This window comes from Spermophilus citellus, assembly GCF_964194105.1.
Source record: "Spermophilus citellus genome assembly, chromosome: 8".
In the NCBI taxonomy this organism is placed as follows: domain Eukaryota; kingdom Metazoa; phylum Chordata; class Mammalia; order Rodentia; family Sciuridae; genus Spermophilus; species Spermophilus citellus.
In genome coordinates, this window is record NC_138189.1 from 104048249 (window position 1) to 104070079 (window position 21831).

General features: G+C 37.4%; 1 protein-coding gene across 1 annotated transcript in view; it reads left to right on the plus strand.

Annotated features, from left to right (window-relative positions):
- SLC39A8 (solute carrier family 39 member 8) overlaps window positions 1-21831 on the plus strand; it is an 82415-nt gene that overhangs the window by 19228 nt on the left and 41356 nt on the right. Inside the window, exons 3-4 of the mRNA XM_081304708.1 lie at window positions 6736-6898; window positions 20991-21160. Coding sequence (XP_081160834.1) covers window positions 6736-6898; window positions 20991-21160 — 333 coding nt within the window. The remainder of the gene's footprint in view (window positions 1-6735; window positions 6899-20990; window positions 21161-21831) is intronic.

Consider the following 21831-nt stretch of genomic DNA (forward strand, 5'->3'; position numbering starts at 1 on the left):
ACAATATGTACACTCAGAAAAATGAGAAATTATAACCCATCTATGCATGATATATCAAAGTATATAAGTACACTCTAGTGTCATGTATAACTAATTAAAACAAATAAAAATTAAAAAAATAAATATATGAGATGGTAAAAAAAAAAAGAAAAGGAAAAACCGAGGGAAAAATGGAAGAATTAATGTCAGGGAAACAGAGTTGGGATCACTTGATTAGCTATCTCTTACACTTAGGGATTATCTTTCTAGACTGTTCTTTGTTCAAATCTTGGGAAAACCGGTCTTTTATCTTGATAAAATACTAAGGCATAAACTTTGAATAGTCATTTAAAAGGGCAAAACTTCAAGAGAAGGTTGATAGTGATTCAGCTTATACCCAGATTGAGCAATACCGAGGAGGAATGAGGCTCAAGTTTCTTGAAACTGAGGTAAGACATTTCTAAGATTGCAGCAATACCAAATCTGGAAGAGATTTCCTCAGTCACTCCAGCTTTGAATGTTCCTGCCTTGAGTGTGGAGCATTTAAATCACCAACTCCATGACATTTGTTCAGTGACCCCTAAAGGGATAAATTAATGGGACTGTTCACTTGTTTCTAGGGTCAGAAATGTCCTCCTGATTATTAAATTGTTCTCTTGGTATATTGGCTTGTCACCTTAATGAAACATTCTTAAGTGTATTCTACTTTCTGATTTTTATTTCTTTTACTTTTTCATAATTTTATTTACATTATTACTGTTTTCTTTTTTTTGCATTTGGTTCTAAAGAATACTATGAAACCACATGAGGAGCTCGCTCATTCATTCATTCATTCATTCATTCATTCATTCATTTCAACATGGAGTTACTGAGCACTTCCCTGTGGCAGGCACATAGTGTTCTTATTAGCATTAGTAAATATTACGGTCATATGAGCTCAAGGATCCCAGAGGCTTCTGTCTCATTAAATAATCATCTTGGATCTTCACCTTTTCTTCTGAATACATTCTTGACAGCCTGTGGCCAGTTGTATCAGTTTCATAGTCATGTAGTTACATAATGGTAGCCCAGGAGAATGAATCAACAAGCTGGCTCCTCTGCTGGACTTGCAAAAGTAGGGTATTGGGTTTAAAATAGTATTAGGGAAACAAAGCATTTAAGATGGCATCAACACAGAGGTGCCTAGGTACGGTGACCCTGCCGCAAGATCACTTCCCAGCAATTGCCACAGCCTATTCCTGCTGTGCCAGGCTCTGGGCCATCTGTTGTTTGAGCTCAGCTTTTGCCCCACACCCAGTTTTCCTGTTTGAATGATAGCTTGGTGGGCTTACTGGGAGGCAAGTTATCATAACCATCTTTCATTTTCTTCTAAATTCACACCATGGTGAGAATACCTGGTTGATGTTTGAATTTTAGCATTGTTGTTGAGGTCTCTCTCTGGGTAGATTCTAAAGAGTAGAAAGGCAATTTAACTTTATGACTCAAGTCACTAATAGGGGCAATGAAATGCACTCCATGACAGGATCAAAATCATTTCCCCTTTGAGTTATTCTCAGTGTTTGAGCAAGACATAGCAGCACAGTATTGGCTTAAAAGCCAGAAAAATGTGAGAAAACCTGTTTGAATTTTGTCATTAACGTTTATAAAGTTGGACAGGTTTGACTTAAAAAAAATTTTTGTTTTAATTAGTTATACATGAGAATAGAATGCACTTTGATACATCATATATAATGGAGTATAATTTCTCATTCTTCTGGTTTTACATGATGTAGAATCACACTGGTTATATAGTTGTATATGTACATAGGGTAATAATTCTGATTCATTCTACTATCAGACATGATTTCTTCATCCAGATTTTTTTTCTGAAATCTATTAGTAATTAATGTGCTGGTTGAAAGAGTTTGAATATGTTAAGCATATATTATAGTTCCTATTATCTGTAGCCTTTATAGAACTCCTATGATAGTTGTTGTATAGAAAATACGTGTCAATTAACGGCATACTCATTTGCATTACTGATTGTTATTTTATGTGAATAATGTCTCATCTTCCCAGCCCTAAGAAGCAGCAAAATAATACGGAAGACTGTGTATGTGTGTCTTCTCCTCCAGGAAGCCATCCTGGCTTCTTCCCTTGTATCTCACAATACCTCCTTCATATCATTATATTTACCAGTTTTGCATCTGTCTGTTTTCTCTGATGAATGGTGACCTTATTGAAGATGTTCCGGGAACCATGTCTTAATCTCAGTCCCTGCCCAACTTCTGGCCCACAGAAGGTGTGATCAACCTGTTTTGTTAATGAGTAAATGAATGCTCATGGCTGTGCATGTGGTGAATCCCATAAGGTAATGGTAGTGCTTGCTGACGATGAACTTAGGGTTCTTTCAGACTTGGATCCTAACTCAACTTCACTCTCTGACTCCCTTTGGGGATTTGTAATAGAATTTGAAGTTCGTGTGTCCCACTTACTTTACCACCTAGGAAAATTACCCGGACTTGATATTTTATTCTAACTTTGACAGTCAGTGAGTTTAAATACATCTCAGGTTACTCTTTCTCCCTACCTTTAGTCACACAGAGAGTATAAGCCACACCTAGCAGTGTCCTTCATTGGGACTGACAACTTCTTATCTTCCCACAGAGTTCCAGTCCATGATAAAAAATCTGAAACCAGTTCTGGGTTGAGTTGAATGGGATGATTTTCATTTCAGATTTTGGTGCAAAGGCCTTGGCATAATGGTCATAGCATCAGATGGTCCTATTATTTGTATTATTTAACGGGTGCCACTTGACAAGACAGCCAAGTAGAGAAAATGGTCCATGTGCTGAGAAAAGGAAGAAGAAATAGAGAAAAAGTGGAAACATATCTTGTTGTTTTCACCTATGTAGCATTCCTTCACTAGTTTTTAGAAAATGACTTTTAAATAATTAGAGATCTTTCATTTGAAGAGTGAAAGGAAAAAAAAAACAACCACTATGACTTATATTTAACCTAAGACAAGAAGGGGATTTATTAACCCAGGTAACTGAGGAGTCAAGGGCATGTTAGCTTCAGGCACAGTGGTATCCACGGAAATAATGATGATGTTGAAAATCTCTGAGTCATCAGTTTTCTTTCACATGGTGGCAAAATGGCTGAAGGAGTCGTTAGACTCACAGCATTCCTGCCCGTACTATCAGTACTTTTATCAGAGAGTAGACAAATCTTGATCATTTGTTCCCTGCTCAGCCCCACTCACATGACGTGAAAGAAGGCTCCCATGGCGGTCAGGTGGCTTGTCCTGACTGGCCCATGAATAAGGAATGCCAAGCAGGCCAAAGTCCTGGGCATTCACTACATTTTGCTATTCTAGATTATTATGTTATGGGATTCTCTTGTTCCATCTTGTTCTCTGGCTCTTTTTTTCCTGTGTTTGAACAAATTGCACATATATTCCTGAGGCCTTTTTTCTATATAAAAAAAGATCTTTTCTTTGTTCTATGTGTTCTCTCTCCTGATCATCTTTTCCTTGCCTGCTCAGGTATCTTTTCACAGAAGAGAGCCTCATCTCTCTTCCAGGCATCTACCTTTGTCAGAGAAAGCTTCAGATCATCTCCATCTGAGGCCCTGCAGGCACTGCAACTTCAAATATCTTAAAACTAAATTGGCCGCCCTCTTGCCCCACGTGTTTCTCCTCCTAAGTCCCTTAATCAGACCCCGAGCCACATCCTTTTTATCTTTTTCCAGAGTCCTGTCCTCATAGTTGTTTTTGACTCTTTCCTCTGTATATAATTTCTCCTTCATGTTAACACTTGTAGTTCTTTATTGTGGTGTCTTTCTTGGATTTATTTCCTTCACTCTGGTTTTATAGTTCTTGGCATATTTACTTCATTTCCACCACCGTTATTTAGGCTTCTTGATGGGAGAGTGATATTGCTTATTTATTTGTACTCTTTTTTTTTCCTGGTTGTCATCCTCTATCTTCCCCACCCTCTTCTTCTCCCATCAATACTATACCCAGACTTCAATGATTCAATAAATACTTGTAGAAAGAAGGAAATAATTAATGCAAAGTGTAGTATAATTCTATGGCTGTTATACCTGATATTGTTAAAGAAAACCAGAGCCTGATAGCATTTAAAGTAGTGAAATCATATTTTAGTCAGAAAATAATGTGATATGTATGAGGTATGTATTAGGGTTCTCCAGAGAAACAGAAACAGTAGGATACACACACACACACACACACACACACACACACACACACACATACACATATATATATATATATATATATATATATATATATATATATATATGAGAGAGAGGGAGAAAAATGGAGAAGGGGGGAGAGAGAGCGAGAGCGAGTGTAAGCGTGAACGCACAAGCATGTGAATGAGGGATTCATTGAGAGGTACTGGCTCACACAATTGTGTTGGAGGCTGAAGGTCCCACTGTCTGCTGTCTATCAACTGGTTAATTCCTGGAGTCATGCATCGGCCAGCTGAGCCACACTGGCTCTGTAATTTTTGAGTCTAGCAATGATGCTCCTGGGTGTCTTCATGGTGATGAAATAAACTATACCCACTTTCTTTTCTGCAATGGCTATCTGCGTATTTTCTCCATATATTAGCTTAGGATTCCCTATTATCAGCCCCAGGGAAGAGTGTTAATAGAGCAAAGACTATTAAATGAGCAGTCAGTTTGCTGTGTACTCTTCTAGGGCCAGTGGTCAGCTATCATCCTAAACTCAAAGGAGAGAGTAAGTTGAACAAAGAGCAACTTTAGATGCATACTTAGACATTAAAAAAAAGAAGATATGAAAAAATGTGCTCTATATGTGTAATAAAGATTGTAATGCATTCCACTGTTGTCGTGTATTTAAAAAAATAAAAAAAATCAATAAAAAAGAATGTGAATTTTCTGTAAGGTAATTGCAATCTTGGCTTTGACAATTGTGTGCATCTTGCTGTATTTGGTATTTTTCAATTTTTCCTTTATAAGCAATAGTGGTTTCTTTGTATCAAAATCTGACATTTTTACTTTTATTGTTTCTGTTATGAAGGGAATTACAGCACCTTAGTGAAACAACTCAACTTTTGAGTTCTCAAAACCATTCCTAGTGTACTAGTCAGCTCAGCTGCCATAATATAATACCATAGCCCAAGTGGCTTCACCAGCAGATACTTATTTTCTCACAGTTCTAGAGACTGGAAGTCAAGATGCAAAGGAGGTGTTGTTTGGAGAGGGCTCTCTTTCGGGTTGCAAATGTGCCCTCTCCTGATGACCTCATATGGCAGAGAAAGCCAACAAGCAAACTGTCTGGTGTCCCTTCCTATAAGAACATAGATCCCATGAGATCAGGCCCCTCATGAGCTTATCTAACCCTAATTACCTACCAAAGTCCCCACTTCAAATATGATCACATTGGGTGGTTAGGGATGCAACATAGGAGTTTTGGGGGGGCAATTCAGTCCTTAGAATATAGTTAAGGTTTTAGTGGGGCTTCAGGACTGGCTAGAATGTGCAAAGAACTTTTCCCAATTTTATTTATTAAAAAATAGACACTTCTACTTGAGTAAATGTTTATTTTCACATGCTATAGTTCTTATAGCATGTATTAGTATTTGGTTTGTTTTATATTCTTTGTTATAATGCAAGTATATGGAAAATAGTTTAGAGTTAAAATGTGCGTGAGAATAAAAAGTTATTTTTTTCCAGATTTTTTTTTTCTTTTTTTGGAGTACTGGGGATTGAACCTAGTCATTCTCTATCACTGAGCCACACCTCCAGCCCTTTTTATTTTTTATTTTGAGACCACATCTCACTAAGTTGCCCAGAATGGCCTTGAATTTGCAGTCCTCCTTTTTTTCTAAGGCAGATTCTATTCCTCATTAAGAATTAATACATTTCAAAAATACTTCATATCTATATCATTCATATTCTATATCATACTTCATATGATATAGAAAAGCTATCATTGAGAATAAAGCATATTTAGTTTTTTTTTTAGAGATAATCGTTTCTTTTAGAGACACATTTTAAAATAATTTTATATGTTAGGATTATTATTGCTCTGTAGAGGAGGGATGAATTTCTTTACTATGAAACTGTGGGGGACCAGGTGTTTATCTGTAAGAAATTCGATAGGTACTCTGATAGCTCCCATAAAAATCCATTCAAACTAACAAATAAATAAAGAAACTGGGAGGGAATATTGAGAATTTGAAATTGTCTCAAAACCCTTTGTTTGAATGCTGATGATATGTTTTTATTTATTTCTATTTATTTATTTATGCTTTGCAGTGCTGGGATCAAGCCCAGTGCCTTGTGCATGCTAGGCAAGAGCGCCACTAAGGCCCACCCCAGCACAGTTTTTACTTATTTATTTATTTATTTATTATTATTTTTAATACCTTTTTTATTTACTTATTTTTATGTGGTATTGAGGAGCAAACTCAGGGCCTTGCATGCCCTAGGCCAGTGCTCTTCTGCTGAGCCACAACCCCAGCCCCACTTTTTATTTATTTATTTTTAAAAGTCTTTGCACACATCCAGGCCAATCTGTCATTTTTATCTTGTATCAGCAGGCTGTTGATTAAGATGACTTTGTGCTATTTTTTTTCTAGGTGTAAAGAGGTATGGACTATTTTCTTATTTTAAGGGTGTGTACATTTCTGTAGTGGGTTTTGTCTGAACTATTCTATGTCTCTTTGTTCATGTGCTTTTATAGTATTAACATGTTGTTCTATTGGGTTTATTCTGTTTCAGTGTTTATCTGCTGCCGAGATCTTTTCCCTTCATGGATTTTCAAATGCCTCCCAGATAACCAGCTCAAACTTCTCGGCCATCTGTCCAGCACTTGTACAACAGCTGAGCTTCCACCCCTGTACAGATCGGTCCAAGCACAAAACAAAACCAAGCCTCTCAGAAGGTACATTGAAGCATTTTCTCTCCCTTATTTGAAATGTCTTTGAATCAGTATGAAATGATGCTAATATGCTTCTTTTCCTGTTTTTTCTCCTTTTAGTTAATCTACTTATATTTTGAAAGTAGTTAGAATTAAATTCATGTAAGGATCTTGTACTTGTGGACTCAGAATTATACTGAGTATCACTTAAAGACTTTGTAAACCTTAATCCTTGATTTTAAACAATATATACTTTATGCTATGCTATACATATTGGATTGCATATCAATTATTTGTCTTATAGTTAATTATTAGTTTCCATCACCTTTTGCTTACCATGTTATTTTTATTTTTGTATCACATTATTCTAAAACTTGCCAGTGTATCTGCTATTGTCAGTGAAGGGATAAGGGAACTAGATTAAAGCTTAAGGGATGGAGTTATTAATCTTTTAATAATCTTAGATGAAAGAAAATGTCAGCAATGATTGCAAGGGTCTGTAACAGTATTGCCATAAGTACTCCATTTTTAAGGAACAATCTGCTGTGAATAGATTTTAAAATATAAGAAAAGTAATTGTTGCTTCATATACAGTTCACATACTTAAGCACGTGGAATAGTACTTTCACCAGTGAAATAAACCAGTTGTTCAATGGTTCTATTTCCCAGTTATATGCAATTTCTCAATATCCCAAAATTGTTTACTTGTTCCACCTGGGTATTTTAATTTTCATTTTTTAATTAGCTTATTCATGCAATAAGTGTTTTCGGCATTAAGGATTCATTAATGAATATGAAAAATAATTTCCTGCCTTCCTGGGGCTTATCCCATAGTAGAGAAGAAAAATAATACACATTTAAACAAATAAGAGAATGTAGTTTCAGAGCATTGCATCCCCAGAAGAAAATAAAATAGGTAAGGCAGAGAAGGTGGTGTGAGTGGATGAGATTTTAGACGTTCAAGGGGTGAGATTACAACTGAGTAGAGTCCTGGCTGAGGAGGAGTGGGCCATTGCAGATCCTCTGTGGGCAGAGCTTTCTTGGTAGAGGGAGCAGACAGCGTAGCTTGGGAGTGAGCTTGGCTGAGGAAGGAACAGCAAGAAGGCCTGTGTGTCTGCATAGTGAGGGGACAGAAATAGATGGAAGTGTTGTCTGGAAGCAGAGGACACCAGATTGGAGAGGCCTGTGAGGGTGTGGTCTAACTGATTGGAGTTTGTTGTGAATAGAGTGTGAGGCCAACATGGAGTTCTAAACTGGGAGTGCCACAGTTTTATTTGAATCCTGAAGGGGGGATTCTACTTTCAATTTGAAGAGTGCATTGTCATGGGGCAAGAGCAAAAGCAAGGGCATTGGTCAGGAGGCTATTGCCAGGGGTGGATGCTCAAGATATGGGAACTTGGACTAAGGTAGAGAAAGTAAAAATAGGGAGAAGGGGTCAGATGCAGAGTGGATTTTGGAGACTGTGATAAAATGGTTTGCTTCTGGGCCAGATGTGGGAAAGGGAAAGATGAGTCGAGGGTTTTTTTTTTATAGTTAGATAATGTTTATTTTTAAAATATTATGTATATATTTATGGTTACGTATGAACAGGTTTAGTGTTTTGTTTTTTTATTTTATTTTATTTTTTTATTGGTTGTTCACAACATTACAAAGCTCTTGACATATCATATTTCATACATTAGATTGAAGTGGGTTATGAACCCCCAATTTTACCCCAAATGCAGATTGCAGAATCACGTCGGTTACACATCCACAATTTTACATAATGCCCTATTAGTAATTGTTGTATTCTGCTACCTTTCCTATCCCCTACTATCCCCCCTCCCCTCCCCTCCCATCTTCTCTCTCTACCCCATCTACTGTAATTCATTTCTCTCCTTGTTTATTTTCCCATTCCCCTCACAACCTCTTATATGTAATTTTGTATAGCAATGAGGGTCTCCCTTCATTTCCATGCAATTTCCCTTTTCTCTCCCTTTCCCTCCCATCTCATGTCTCTGTTTAATGTTACTCTTTTCTTCCTACTCTTCCTCCCTGCTCTGTTCATAGTTGCTCTCATTATATCAAAGAAGACATTTGGTATTTGTTTTTTAGGGATTGGCTAGCTTCACTTAGCATAATCTGCTCTAGTGCCATCCATTTCCCTGCAAATTCTATGATTTTGTCATTTTTTATTGCTGCATAGTACTCCATTGTGTATAGGTGCCACATATTTTTTATCCATTCATCTATTGAAGGGCATCTGGGTTGGTTCCACAGTCTAGCTATTGTGAATTGTGCTGCTATGAACATCGATGTGGCAGTATCCCTGTAGCATGCTCTTTTAAGGTCTTCAGGGAATAGTCCGAGAAGGGCAATAGCAGGGTCAAATGGTGGTTCCATTCCCAGCTTTCCCAGGAATCTCCAAACTGCTTTCCAAATTGGCCGCACCAATTTGCAGTCCCACCAGCAATGTACAAGTGTACCCTTTTCTCCACACCCTCACCAGCACTTGTTGTTGTTTGACTTCATAGTGGCTGCCAATCTTACAGGAGTGAGATGGTATCTTAGGGTGGTTTTGATTTGCATTTCTCTGACTGCTAGAGATGGTGAGCATTTTTTCATGTACTTGTTGATTGATTGTATATCCTCCTCTGAGAAGTGCCTGTTCAGGTCCTTGGCCCATTTGTTGATTGGGTTATTTGTTTTCTTATTGTCTAATTTTTTGAGTTCTTTGTATACTCTGGATATTAGGGCTCTATCTGAAGTGTGAGGAGTAAAAATTTGTTCCCAGGATGTAGGCTCCCTATTTACCTCTCTTATTGTTTCTCTTGCTGAGAAAAAAACTTTTAAGTTTAATTAAGTCCCATTTGTTGATTCTTGTTATTAACTCTTGTGCTATGGGTGTCCTATTAAGGAATTTGGAGCCCGACCCCACAATATGTAGATCGGAGCCAACTTTTTCTTCTATCAGACGCAGAGTCTCTGATTTGATATCAAGCTCCTTGATCCATTTTGAGTTAACTTTTGTGCATGGCGAGAGAAAGGGATTCAGTTTCATTTTGTTGCATATGGATTTCCAGTTTTCCCAACACCATTTGTTGAAGATGCTATCCTTCCTCCATTGCATGCTTTTAGCCCCTTTATCAAATATAAGATAGTTGTAACTTTGTGGATTAGTCTCTGTGTCCTCTATTCTATACCATTGGTCCACCCGCCTGTTTTGGTACCAGTACCATGCTGTTTTTGTCACTATTGCTCTGTAATATAGTTTGAAATCTGGTATCGCTATACCGCCTGATTCACACTTCCTGCTTAGAATTGCTTTTGCTATTCTGGGTCTTTTATTTTTCCATATGAATTTCATGATTGCTTTATCTATTTCTACAAGAAATGCTGTTGGGATTTTGATTGGCATCGCATTAAACCTATAGAGAACTTTTGGTAATATCGCCATTTTGATGATGTTAGTTCTGCCTATCCATGAACAGGGTATATTTTTCCATCTTCTAAGATCTTCTTCTACTTCTCTCTTTAGGGTTCTGTAGTTTTCATTGTATAAATCTTTCACCTCTTTTGTTAGGTTGATTCCCAAGTATTTTATTTTTTTGGAGGATATTGTGAATGGAGTGTTTTTCCTCATTTCGGTTTCAGAAGTTTTGTCGCTGATATACAGAAATGCCTTTGATTTATGCGTGTTGATTTTATATCCTGCCACTTTGCTGAATTCATTTATTAGTTCTAGTAGTTTCTTTGTAGACCCTTTTGGGTCTTCTAGGTATAGAATCATGTCATCTGCAAATAGTGATAATTTAAGTTCTTCTTTTCCAATTTTTATGCCTTTAATTTCTTTCGTCTGTCTAATTGCTCTGGCCAGTGTTTCGAGAACTATATTGAATAGAAGTGGTGATAGAGGGCATCCCTGTCTTGTTCTGGATTTTAGAGGGAATGCCTTCAACTTTTGTCCATTCAGAATGATGCTAGCCTGAGGCTTAGCATAGATAGCTTTTACAATGTCAAGGTAAGTCCTGTTATCCCTAGTTTTTCCAATGTTTTGAACATAAAGGGATGCTGTACTTTGTCGAATGCTTTCTCTGCATCTATCGAAATGATCATATGGTTCTTATCTTTAAGTCTATTGATGTGGTGAATAACATTTATTGATTTCCGTATGTTGAACCATCCTTGCATCCCAGGGATGAATCCTACTTGATCATGGTGCACAATTTTTTTGATGTGTTTTTGTATTCGATTCGCCAGAATTTTATTGAGGATTTTTGCATCTAGGTTCATTAGAGATATTGGTCTGTAGTTTTCTTTCTTTGAGGTGTCTTTGTCTGGTTTCGGAATCAGGGTGATGTTGGCCTTATAGAATGAATTTGGAAGAGCTCCCTCTTTTTCTATTTCCTGAAATAACTTGAAAAGTATTGGTATTAATTCTTCTTTAAAGGTTTTGTAAAACTCCACTGTATACCCACCCGGTCCTGGGCTTTTCTTGGTTGGTAGTCTTTTGATGGCTTCCTCAATTTCATCCATTGATATTGGTCTGTTCAAATTGTGTGTATCCTCCTGACTCAGTCTGTGCAAATCATATGACTTAAGAAATTTATCGATGTCTTCACTATCTTCTATTTTATTGGAATATAGGTTTTCAAAATAATTTCTAGTTGTCTTCTGTATTTCTGTAGCATCTGTTGTGATATTGCCTTTTTCATCCCGTATGTTAGTAATTTGAGTTCTCTCTCTTCTTCTCTTCGTTAGCATGGCTAAAGGTCTGTCGATCTTATTTATTTTTTCGAAGAACCAAGTTTTAGTTTTGTTAATTTTTTCAATAGTTTCTTTTGTTTCAATTTCATTGATTTCCGCTCTGATTTTAATTATTTCTTGCCTTCTGCTACATTTGCTGTTGTTTTGCTCTTCCTTTTCTAGGGCTTTGAGATGAAGTGTGAGCTCATTTATTTGTTGGTTTTTTCTTTTTTTGAGGAATGACCACCAGGTGATGAATTTTCCTCTTAAAACTGCTTTCATTGTGTCCCATAGATTCCGATATGTTGTGTCTGTATTTTCATTTATCTCTAAGAATTTTTTGATTTCCTCCTTTATGTCTTCTGTAACCCATTGATCATTCAGTAATGTATTGTTCATTTTCCATGTGATGTAGGATTTTTCCTTCCTTCTTTTATCATTGATTTCCAGTTTCATTCCATTATGATCAGATAAAATGCATGGTATTATCTCCACCCCTTTATATTTACTGAAGGTTGCCCTGTGGCATAATATATGGTCTATTTTTGAGAAGGATCCATGTGCTGCTGAGAAGAAAGTATATCCATTTGATGATGGTTGATATATTCTATATATGTCAGTTAAGTCTAGGTTATTGATTGTGATATTTAGTTCTGTAGTTTCTTTATTCAACTTTTGTTTGGAGGATCTGTCCAATGGTGAGAGAGGTGTGTTGAAGTCACCCATAATTATTGTGTTGTGGTCTATTTGATTCTTGAACTTGAGGAGAATTTGTTTTATGAATGTCGCAGCACCATTATATGGTGCATAAATATTGATAATTGTTATGTCTTGTTGGTGAATGGTTCCTTTTAACAGTATATAATGACCTTCTTTATCCCTTTTGATTAACTTAGTCTTGAAGTCGATTTTATTCGATATGAGGATGGCCACCCCTGCTTGCTTACGAGGACCGTGTGCGTGGTATATTTTTTCCCATCCTTTCACCTTCAGCCTGTGTATGTCTTTTCCAATCAGATGTGTCTCCTGGAGGCAGCATATTGTTGGATTTGTTTTTTTAATCCATGATACCAGCCTATGTCGCTTTATTGGAGAGTTTAAGCCATTAACATTCAGAGTTACTATTGATATATGGTTTGTACTTCCATCCATGTTTGATTATTTATCCTTTTTTTAAAAAATTTAGTTTGTTTCTCCATGATTATCTTTCCCCTCGCCCTCTGTCTTTACTGAGGCACTTCCCACTGATGGTTTTGGTTATTGTTTTTCATTTCTTCCTCGTGTAGTGTTTTGCTCAAAATGCTTTGCAATGCTGGTTTTCTGGCTGCAAATTCTTTTAACTTTTGGTTATCATGAAAGATTTTTATTTCATTGTCATACCTGAAGCTTAATTTTGCTGGATACAGAATTCTTGGTTGGCATCCATTGTCTTTCAGTGTTTGAAATACATTGTTCCATGACCTTCTTGCTTTCAGTGTCTGTGATGAAAAATCCGTTGTTAACCTTATTGGTTTACCCCTGAATGTAATCTGTCTCCTTTCTCTTGTAGCTTTTAATATTTTCTCTTTGTTCTGTATATTGGATATCTTCATAACAATGTGTCTTGGCGTTGGTCTACTGTGATTTTGTGTGCTCGGTGTCCTGTATGCATCTTCAATTTGTATATCTGTTTCCTTTTTTATTTCTGGAAAGTTTTCTGTAATTATTTCATTCAGCAGGTTACTCATTCCCTTGGTTTGAATCTCTGTACCTTCTTCTATCCCGATGACTCGTAAGTTTGGTTTTTTTATGTTATCCCATAACTCTTGGATGTTTTTCTCGTGATTTTTTACCAGCCTTTCTGAGTTGGCTTGACTGTTTTCAAGATGAAATATTTTGTCTTCATTCTCTGACGTTCTGGCTTCTACTTGCTCCACTCTGTTAGTGATACTCTCAATTGAGTTTTTAATTTGGTTTATCGTTTCCTTCATTTCTAGAATTATTGTTTGATTATTTTTTATAATCTCTATCTCCTGATAAAGATGCTTAACTTCTTCTTTTATCTGTTTATGTAATTCATTCTCAATGTGTTCTTTCGCTGCTTGAATTTGCTGTCTTGTATCCTCTTTAAGGTTCCATTCCATCTGTCTAAGGTGTTCCTTGAGTTCTTTATATGACCATTTTTCTGATGACTCTAGGTCCTGCTGAATATTTAGGCTGTCCTGCATTGTTTGTACTCCTTTTCTTCCTTGCTTTTTGAAGCTGCTCATGTTACTTCTTGTTCTGTTTGACTGCTGAGTTTTTGTTTACTCCTATAAATTTATTTGATGCTTGGGAGGAAAGGTATTAGAAGGGAAGGGAAGAAGTCACTAAAGAGAATGAGAGTAAGCAGGTAGAATTCAAGGATGGAGGGATAAGAAAAATGAAAAGACAAAAGAAGAAAAAAATAGGAAATAAAAAAAGAAAAAAATTTAAAAAAATAATAATAATTAAAAAAAATTAAAATTAAAATTAGAAGAAAAAAATTAAAAAAATTTGTAAAAAAATTAAAAAAACAACAAGAAAGAAAAATGAAAATGAAAGAAAAACCCAAATCAAAAAAAAAAAAAAAAAGAGAAAAGAAAAAAAGAAAAAAAAAACCTAATAAATGCAGTCTTAGAGTTTGATTAACTTCTCTTCCAGTAGGTGGCGCTGTGCCCACCAGGCCAAGTTTCTCCTGTCAATACGCGGGAACCAATCACTGTTCAGCAGCTCCTCCCAGACTGGGCTAGTCTCCAATCCTGAGTGCCTAGGGCCTCCTCTTGTGTCTAGTCACTTCCCACTTTTCCTCTAGCCAGGCCCCTCTTACAGGTGCCGCTCATCACAATACTGGCTACACGCCAGGTCTGCTCCTCCCGGGAGCCCTGTTTTCATGAAGGACTGGGCACACTCTTCCAGTTTGCCATTCCCTCAGACCCTAAGTTTGTAGAGCTTGGGGCTGAGAATCCTCAGCGAATTTTACTTGCCCTCCGGTAGCCACTCCCCCGGTAGCTGGTGCAAGAGACCTCAGCAGTCAGCCCTGGTGGGAGCGGTAGTCCTGCGCCGCGGGTCCCGCACCACCTCTGATTCCCTCGGGCTGGCTGTAGCACTCACGGGAGAGCTGGGAGGGGCCCTTACGGGAGAGCTGGGAGGGGCCCTTAAGGTTTCCCCGATGTGTGGAGAGGGAAGGCTAGGGGATTACACACCTGTAGCCGCAGGTTTCAATGAAGTTATCTCCTCCGCCGCAGTCTGATGACGTCAGTTCTCTGCCATAGTGGTGTCTCTTGCAAATGGCGACAGTTCGTTTCCCTTTGCCGGGCGACCAATGCAACGGGTGGGTCCTTACTGTCTGTCCCAAGCCCCGTTTCAAACCTGTGGCCACTACTTATGAAGGCTCGGTAGGCATTTACCTCCGTAGGATGAGAAGGGCTGACCAGTTGTTTCAGCCGGATGGATTAGTGCTGAGTCACAGCTGTTTGTCTGCCGGAAGCAGGCGAACGAGAGCTTGAATTCCATGAGTCGAGGTTTGAGCCAGAGAAGCTGAATACATGGTTGTATCCATTTCTAGGGATGAAGACTAGGGAGGAGCCATTTATTGTAGACAAAAGGGAGTGGTGAGGAGTAAGAATATTTGGCATAGTCAGCCTTATGTATCTAGTAGGTAATGGTGTGCACACAGTTGAGTTCAAAGGAAAGATCGAGATAGGAGATTTATTATCATAGAGGTGGCATTTCAAGATGCTGCTCTGAGCAAGTTCATCAAACATGAGTATACACAGAGACTGCAAGGAGAGTAAATATAGAGCAAACAAGAGAAGACTCAACAAGAACTATCATTTAACCTACTTTTGGATTGCTTTGTATGTATGTGTCAATCCTCTATATGTGAACAACAATAATAACGACTAACAATAGCCAAATTCTGTGGTATTTTCTATTTAACAGATACCAAATACTTTACATACATTAACTCATTTAATATACACCTTTATGATGTAGAAACTTGCTTTTATAGGCAAGAAAACTGAGGTACAAGGACTTGAAATCCTTTGCTCAAAGAAAGTTACCCAACTTGTGTTTGGGAGAGCCAGATTCATCCCTAGTTGTCCATGTTCTCATTTATCTTCTATATTAATACATATGAAGAATAGAAATCATCAAGCATAGGTTATCAACTTAATTATCAGTTTTGTGAATAAAAATAATTTCAATTTTGAACCAATAGCAATTGTGAATAATTGCTAATTATTCAAGCAAATGTTTTGCTAGAGAACACTTATATTTCGATACAGCCTGTTTAGCGATACAGTTTATACTTTACACTCAAAAGTGAATTTTGCAAATGCTTTAATATTCTAACATTTGCTAGTAGTATAGACAATAATAGCACAGACTGTGAAGGCCGCTCACCTGGGCTCAAATTCCAGCTTTGTAAGTATCCAGCTGTGTTGGGCACATGACTTTAATCTCTTGATGCCTCGGTTTCCTCATCTAAAACAGTTCCTTTCTCATAGGGCTGTTATAAGGATTAAATAACTTAATGTTTGACAAGTACTTAGAATATTATCTGGCACATAAATACTATTAGTTCTGTTAAATAAAATATATCTTTTTTTAAAAAAAATAAAATATATCTAACATGAGATAATTCTGAATACAAGAAGCTAGACTTCAGATAAAGGAAACCTCCTACTCCACGTAGGTAATTACCTATATGCAAAAGTGATTTTAACCTTAACTGCTCAAAGGTTACTCCAGTTCAGAAACCAAAATGTGAAAACAGGGAAGTCGGAAGCAGGAATTCTAGGGTCAATATTGTAAAGTCATAAAGGGAAAAGTCAATAATTCTTAATTACAAGACAGGAAAGGAACCTAATACTTGAATTGAGGACCCAATATCAAGAACAGAGTACTTGGCACTACTAATCTATTTAATTTGGCAATATATTTCCTTTTTGATGTGACAATCAATTGTTTTATTTCAGTGCAGTTGTATGATCTTAAGCAACTTATTTGTTGTCTCTATGCCTCAGCCATCTCATTGGAAAAATGGATGTAAGAGCACTTCTCCTATAGATTGTTGGGAGCATCATGAGTTAATATATATAAGTGCCCTGGGCACAGTAGTACAATTATGTCTTTGTTCTTATATAAGCCTACTCAGTTTCACTCTATTCCCTCGCCCTTGTCCAGTGCTATTTTCCCACAAGGAAAAGTTTTTCAAAATGATTAACTGCACCACCAACTCACAGGCTAGCTAGGACAATCAGATGAGATAATGTGTATGAAGTTGCTTTGGAAGATTCCAAATCTTGATATACCAGTTCATTTATTAGAGAGACAAGTTTTAGTACATCCAAGGGAATAAAAAATCAAAATAAAAGCAATAATGGGGTCATGATACAAGAATTTTTTTTCAGTATGTTTATTTTGATATTTCATTGGGAAGATAAAATAGCCTCATTTCTTGGAGATCTTACATTGTGTGATTTTTTGAAGTCCTATATATGTATGTATGTATGTACGTGTGTGTGTGTATGCATATATATATATATATATATATATATATATATATATATAGTTATATAGATGAGTGTAAGAGATTAATAGTAAATTCAAATCTCTAGGAGAGAAATGAACTACATTTTAGCAATAACTTCATGGCCTCAAATTGCCTCATTTTGTTATGAGTTCACAGACCACTGTTTAATTCAGATTATAAATAAGAATAATAGAATTTTATTTCAAGATTATTCTGTTCAAACCAAAGACATAGGCCCACATTCCTGAGTTAGTGGCTTCCATAGGCATAATAACCAGAGGTAGGAGACAGACCAGGGCACCTAACTCCAAGTTTATTGTTTTTTTTCGCTGTACAACAATGATCTAAATCGATTAAAATTTACATGATGATATATTTACTACATTTTTTGGAAAGAATAATAAACAACATTTATTGAAGTCTTACTATGTTACAAGAATAGCATTTATTTTATTTTATTCTTATAAAAACTCTGAGATAGGAGCTGTTTTTATCTGCAATTTAAATAACAGAGGCTTAGTGAAGTCAAGGACAAGCCTACGATAGTCGTAAAGGGAAGAGTTGGGTTTTAAGTATAAGTCCCCTGCCTCCAGAGTTTTCATTGTTAAACACCATCTGTGCTGCTTGCTCTTTGAGTGGGGCCAGGTAGAAATTGAAGTTTAGACTGTTTATAAATCTGTAAAGTTGGGGGGGCTGGGAGAATAGTTTTATGTTCAAGTGCTTGTGTAGTACACGACAGGTCCTGGGTTTGATTCTAAGCACTACTAAACAAAACAAAACAAAAAAATAAACCCCAAACCAACCCCCCTCCCAACAAAACCAGCCAACCAATGAAAAACAATAACAACAAAACCCCTATAAGATGGGGATAATAATAAAATCATATTTCCTAATTTGCAAAGTGGGGATAATAATGCTAGCTATCTCATACAGCTGTAATAAATAGATGAGTTAAAAATGAGTGAAATTCTTTGACCCACACAGTGGCATTCGGTAAATGTTAGCTATTGTTACTGATATTCCTTGGAAGTCTATTAAAATGGTTCAGAATTCATATAAAGTATCCTCTCTGAAACAGATCCTTAGAGTAAGTCCTAGGTGTAAATGGAGAAGTACAGGGAAAATGTTCATACCAGTTCTTTCTTTGGTGTTTCTTAGTTGAGTGGAAAAATAGATTTTTATTTTTTCAAATTATGGCTTACCAATACATGAAGGGACATCTCTATGCAATGTCCCTAGCATGCGATGACTTATATTCCCAGCTTCTCAAATAGTTCTGATAAATGTCCACAAAGGCAAGGAAGATTAAAAAGATGGGATAAGGAGATGAATTGATTTTTTTTTTTTTGACCAGCTGACTTCAAACAAATAGCTGTGAGAATCTTGTTGAGCAAGAGACTGTTGCCTCAGGGAGGAAGAAAACAGAAAACAGGCTTTCCAGAGGAGACCATGTTGAGGAGAAAGGTATAGGAAGGGTGGTTTGGAATAGGGGCATGAGTTATCATTTTTATGTCTTGGTATAATAATTTAAAGGCCTTGTCAATCAAAGGGAGGGAGTCCAGACAGAAAGCTGTCATATTGCATCAGGTGAAGGAGTGAGAGATGGCAGGACCTGTACTCCCACAAGCACGAAGAATGAGAAGCTGAAAGTTAGAGATATCTAAAGCAAAATTGATAGGCTTTTGTCACAATTTGTCTATGGAATTGACTAGTGGAGATGGACAAATTGAAATTGATCCTGGTATTTCTTCTATTTATGGAGGTACTAAGTGAATTTGGAACAAGATTTCTCAGGGGAAGCTGATGAGTTTGATAAGTATGTGACTTTTCCTCTACTGAGTAGTTTAAAAAAAATGTCTTTTTATTTTTCAACATGTAGACATCTTGTCTACCCAATAAGATTAGAAGTGTTTGTTGATGAATAAATGTGTGAAGGCTGGTGATAGGATTGAGGGCCATTTGTGTTAAGGGAAATTACCAGTGGATATATAGTGTCGGAGAGTCTGAGGGGAGTGCGCGGTATTGTTTTTGGTGATAAGTTAGTAAATGGGAATGAGGTGGGTTGTTGAAGACTTTGTAGGGCATGGCCAGGGTCTGGAGCGGATAGGAGAGAGTCTGGAGAAGACAGAGTCATTGTGTCAGTGTGTGATGGTTCTTGTAGTGAGATATTGCCATTTATTCTCTGTCCTTTTCATTTGGTACATGGCCCTGTGTGCGTGTGCATGGGCACACACATTTCCCACCTCCCCACACTGAAAATTGAAAGCTTCTTTTTAGGAGAAACCATGGTTTGGTTCAGATTCTAGGCTCCATGAATATTTGCTAAGTGTTTTTATTCATGGATACTGGACTAGAATAATGGTGAGTAATCTTGTATTCATGAGGCATAATTCAGGACACGATTTTACAGTTTTGTTGAATCCTTTGGCCTTTTTAAAAGATGGATGACCTCTACAGGAATAATGAAGCATGGGACTAAAGATGGTTGCTCAGGAGCCAGACAATCTGGGTTGGAAAGCCAGCTTCCTTTCTGTGGGACTGGGGCAGCTTACTTGAACCCTCTGTGCTTTGGTTCCTCAACTGTATGAAGGAGGTAGTAATAGTGGTGCTCATCTCACAGGGCTCTGTGAGGAGCAAATGAATTCATACCTGTTGATGGCTTAGCACAGTACTGGCACATGGCAAATGCCCACTGAGCCTTAGCTGTCACCAGTGAATTCCTCTGAGAGTGCCAGGAGAAAATTGGTCCAATATTTAAAAGTATTTTCTATGTATTTTAAAGAAATGGCAGTAGAGGCAGCTTTCTCCTCTTTCACACTGTTCTCTGTGTACAGTGTGTGGGGCCATCGGAAAAGCCACACGTTGCACGGTTCCAGTGGCATGTTGTGTCTCAGTCTGCACTGCATATGTTTCACTTGCATTTCTATTTTCTCCTTAAACTGATTTCTCTAAACCAAGAGGGAAAATTGAGGCCCAGTGGTCATAGGTCACATCTACCCTTAGCTCTAGAACTTTGGACGGCATTTGTTCATTTATTCCAGGCAACAATTACTGAGTACCTGTTGACCAACAGGCCCTGGGTGTCCAAAGATGAAAGATGCGCCACTTCCATCTGTCCCAAGAATCTCTGCCTTGATCTGGGCCTGGCCAGGTGAACTGTGCAATGCAGCCACCTTCCCTCCAGCCCCACAGGAAGTGCTCACTTCCTGTGTCTCATGCACTAGGTCTTGGGAGGCCTCAGGGAGTGGGGGACTTAGGTGCTTCTGTCTTCTCCCAGGAGGTGCATTCAGGAGTCTGCAGACAAATGCTTATGACAAGCTCAGCTTCCGCAGTGATGTTCACCTGGAGGCTAACACACCCCACCTCACCTCTACCACTGCCCTTTGCACGTCATCCCATATCTTTTCCTTGAAACTCACACTTCCTTTATCTTCCTACAAAAGCTGAAAATTGAAAGCTTCTTTTTAGGAGAAACCATGGTTTGATCCAGATTCTAGGCTCCATGAATAGAAATAGGCTTTGAGTCATAGATGAAACTCAGTGGTGTGGAGCCCGTGGACCTCAGGCTCTTGGTCATTGTTCCAGATATTTTCCAAGTTCCTGCAAGTTATAAAACTCTTTGATCCCATAATGATGATTTAGGACAGATTGAAGGTCAGACACTATTTCTCTTAATATTATGCTGTTATATGCTCTCAGTTTTGTGTATAATTTTCATTGCAAAGATTTTGTTTTAAAGAAGGTTTCCATTTCAAGCTTTCAAAGAAGTTTTTTCCAAGTGATGTACAGTAAGGTTTCATTTGGCTCCTTGGCTCTGATTAATTGTGACTTCCTTTTCCCTCTGACCCACAGTTTGGGGATATGGATTCCTGTCAGTGACAATTATTAACCTGGCATCTCTCCTTGGATTAATTTTGACTCCACTGATAAAGAAGTCTTATTTCCCAAAAATTTTGACCTATTTTGTGGGACTGGCTATTGGGACCCTTTTTTCAAATGCAATTTTCCAACTTATTCCAGAGGTAAGGATGTTGACTGTTGGTTTCTATGAATAATTGTTTCTCTTAAATGCATTAGCATTTTATACAGTTTTAACCTCCATAATTCTCTCAGAATTTTACAGTCTGGTTTATAGTGTTTTGGATAAGAGAAAGCTGAATCATAGCAAATGTAAAAGCTTGTCTGAAGCTGCAGTGGCTGTCAGTGTCAGAAACAAAATTAATATTCTAGGAGGCCAGCCACCAGGACGTGCTCAGACAGCTCTGGGACACCTCTGAGGGCCGTTAACACTTTATTGTGCTTCGCATTTGGGTGAATTTAATTTTTCTGGGCACTGTTTCATTATTTATTTATTTATTTCCTTAAGAGCATGCAATGTCAGGTTTACTGAAGATATACCACAAAAGGCCCTCCTATATTTACTACCAGAGGATCAGTGAGAGCATCGCTAACAATCCTTTTCCTTCTTTTTCGATTGAAGGAAAAAAAATAAATTGTGGGCCAATAAATAAATAGCGACTTATTTTTTTCTTTGATAAAATGTGCTATTGACTTGATATTGATTACCATGCACTATTCATGGATGGTATTCAAGTGGTATGTATGTTTTATTTCATATATATATATATATATATATAAAATGGCCATATAGGAAAAAGTAATAGAAGAAGGAAATTAGTGAGAAGAAAAGAAA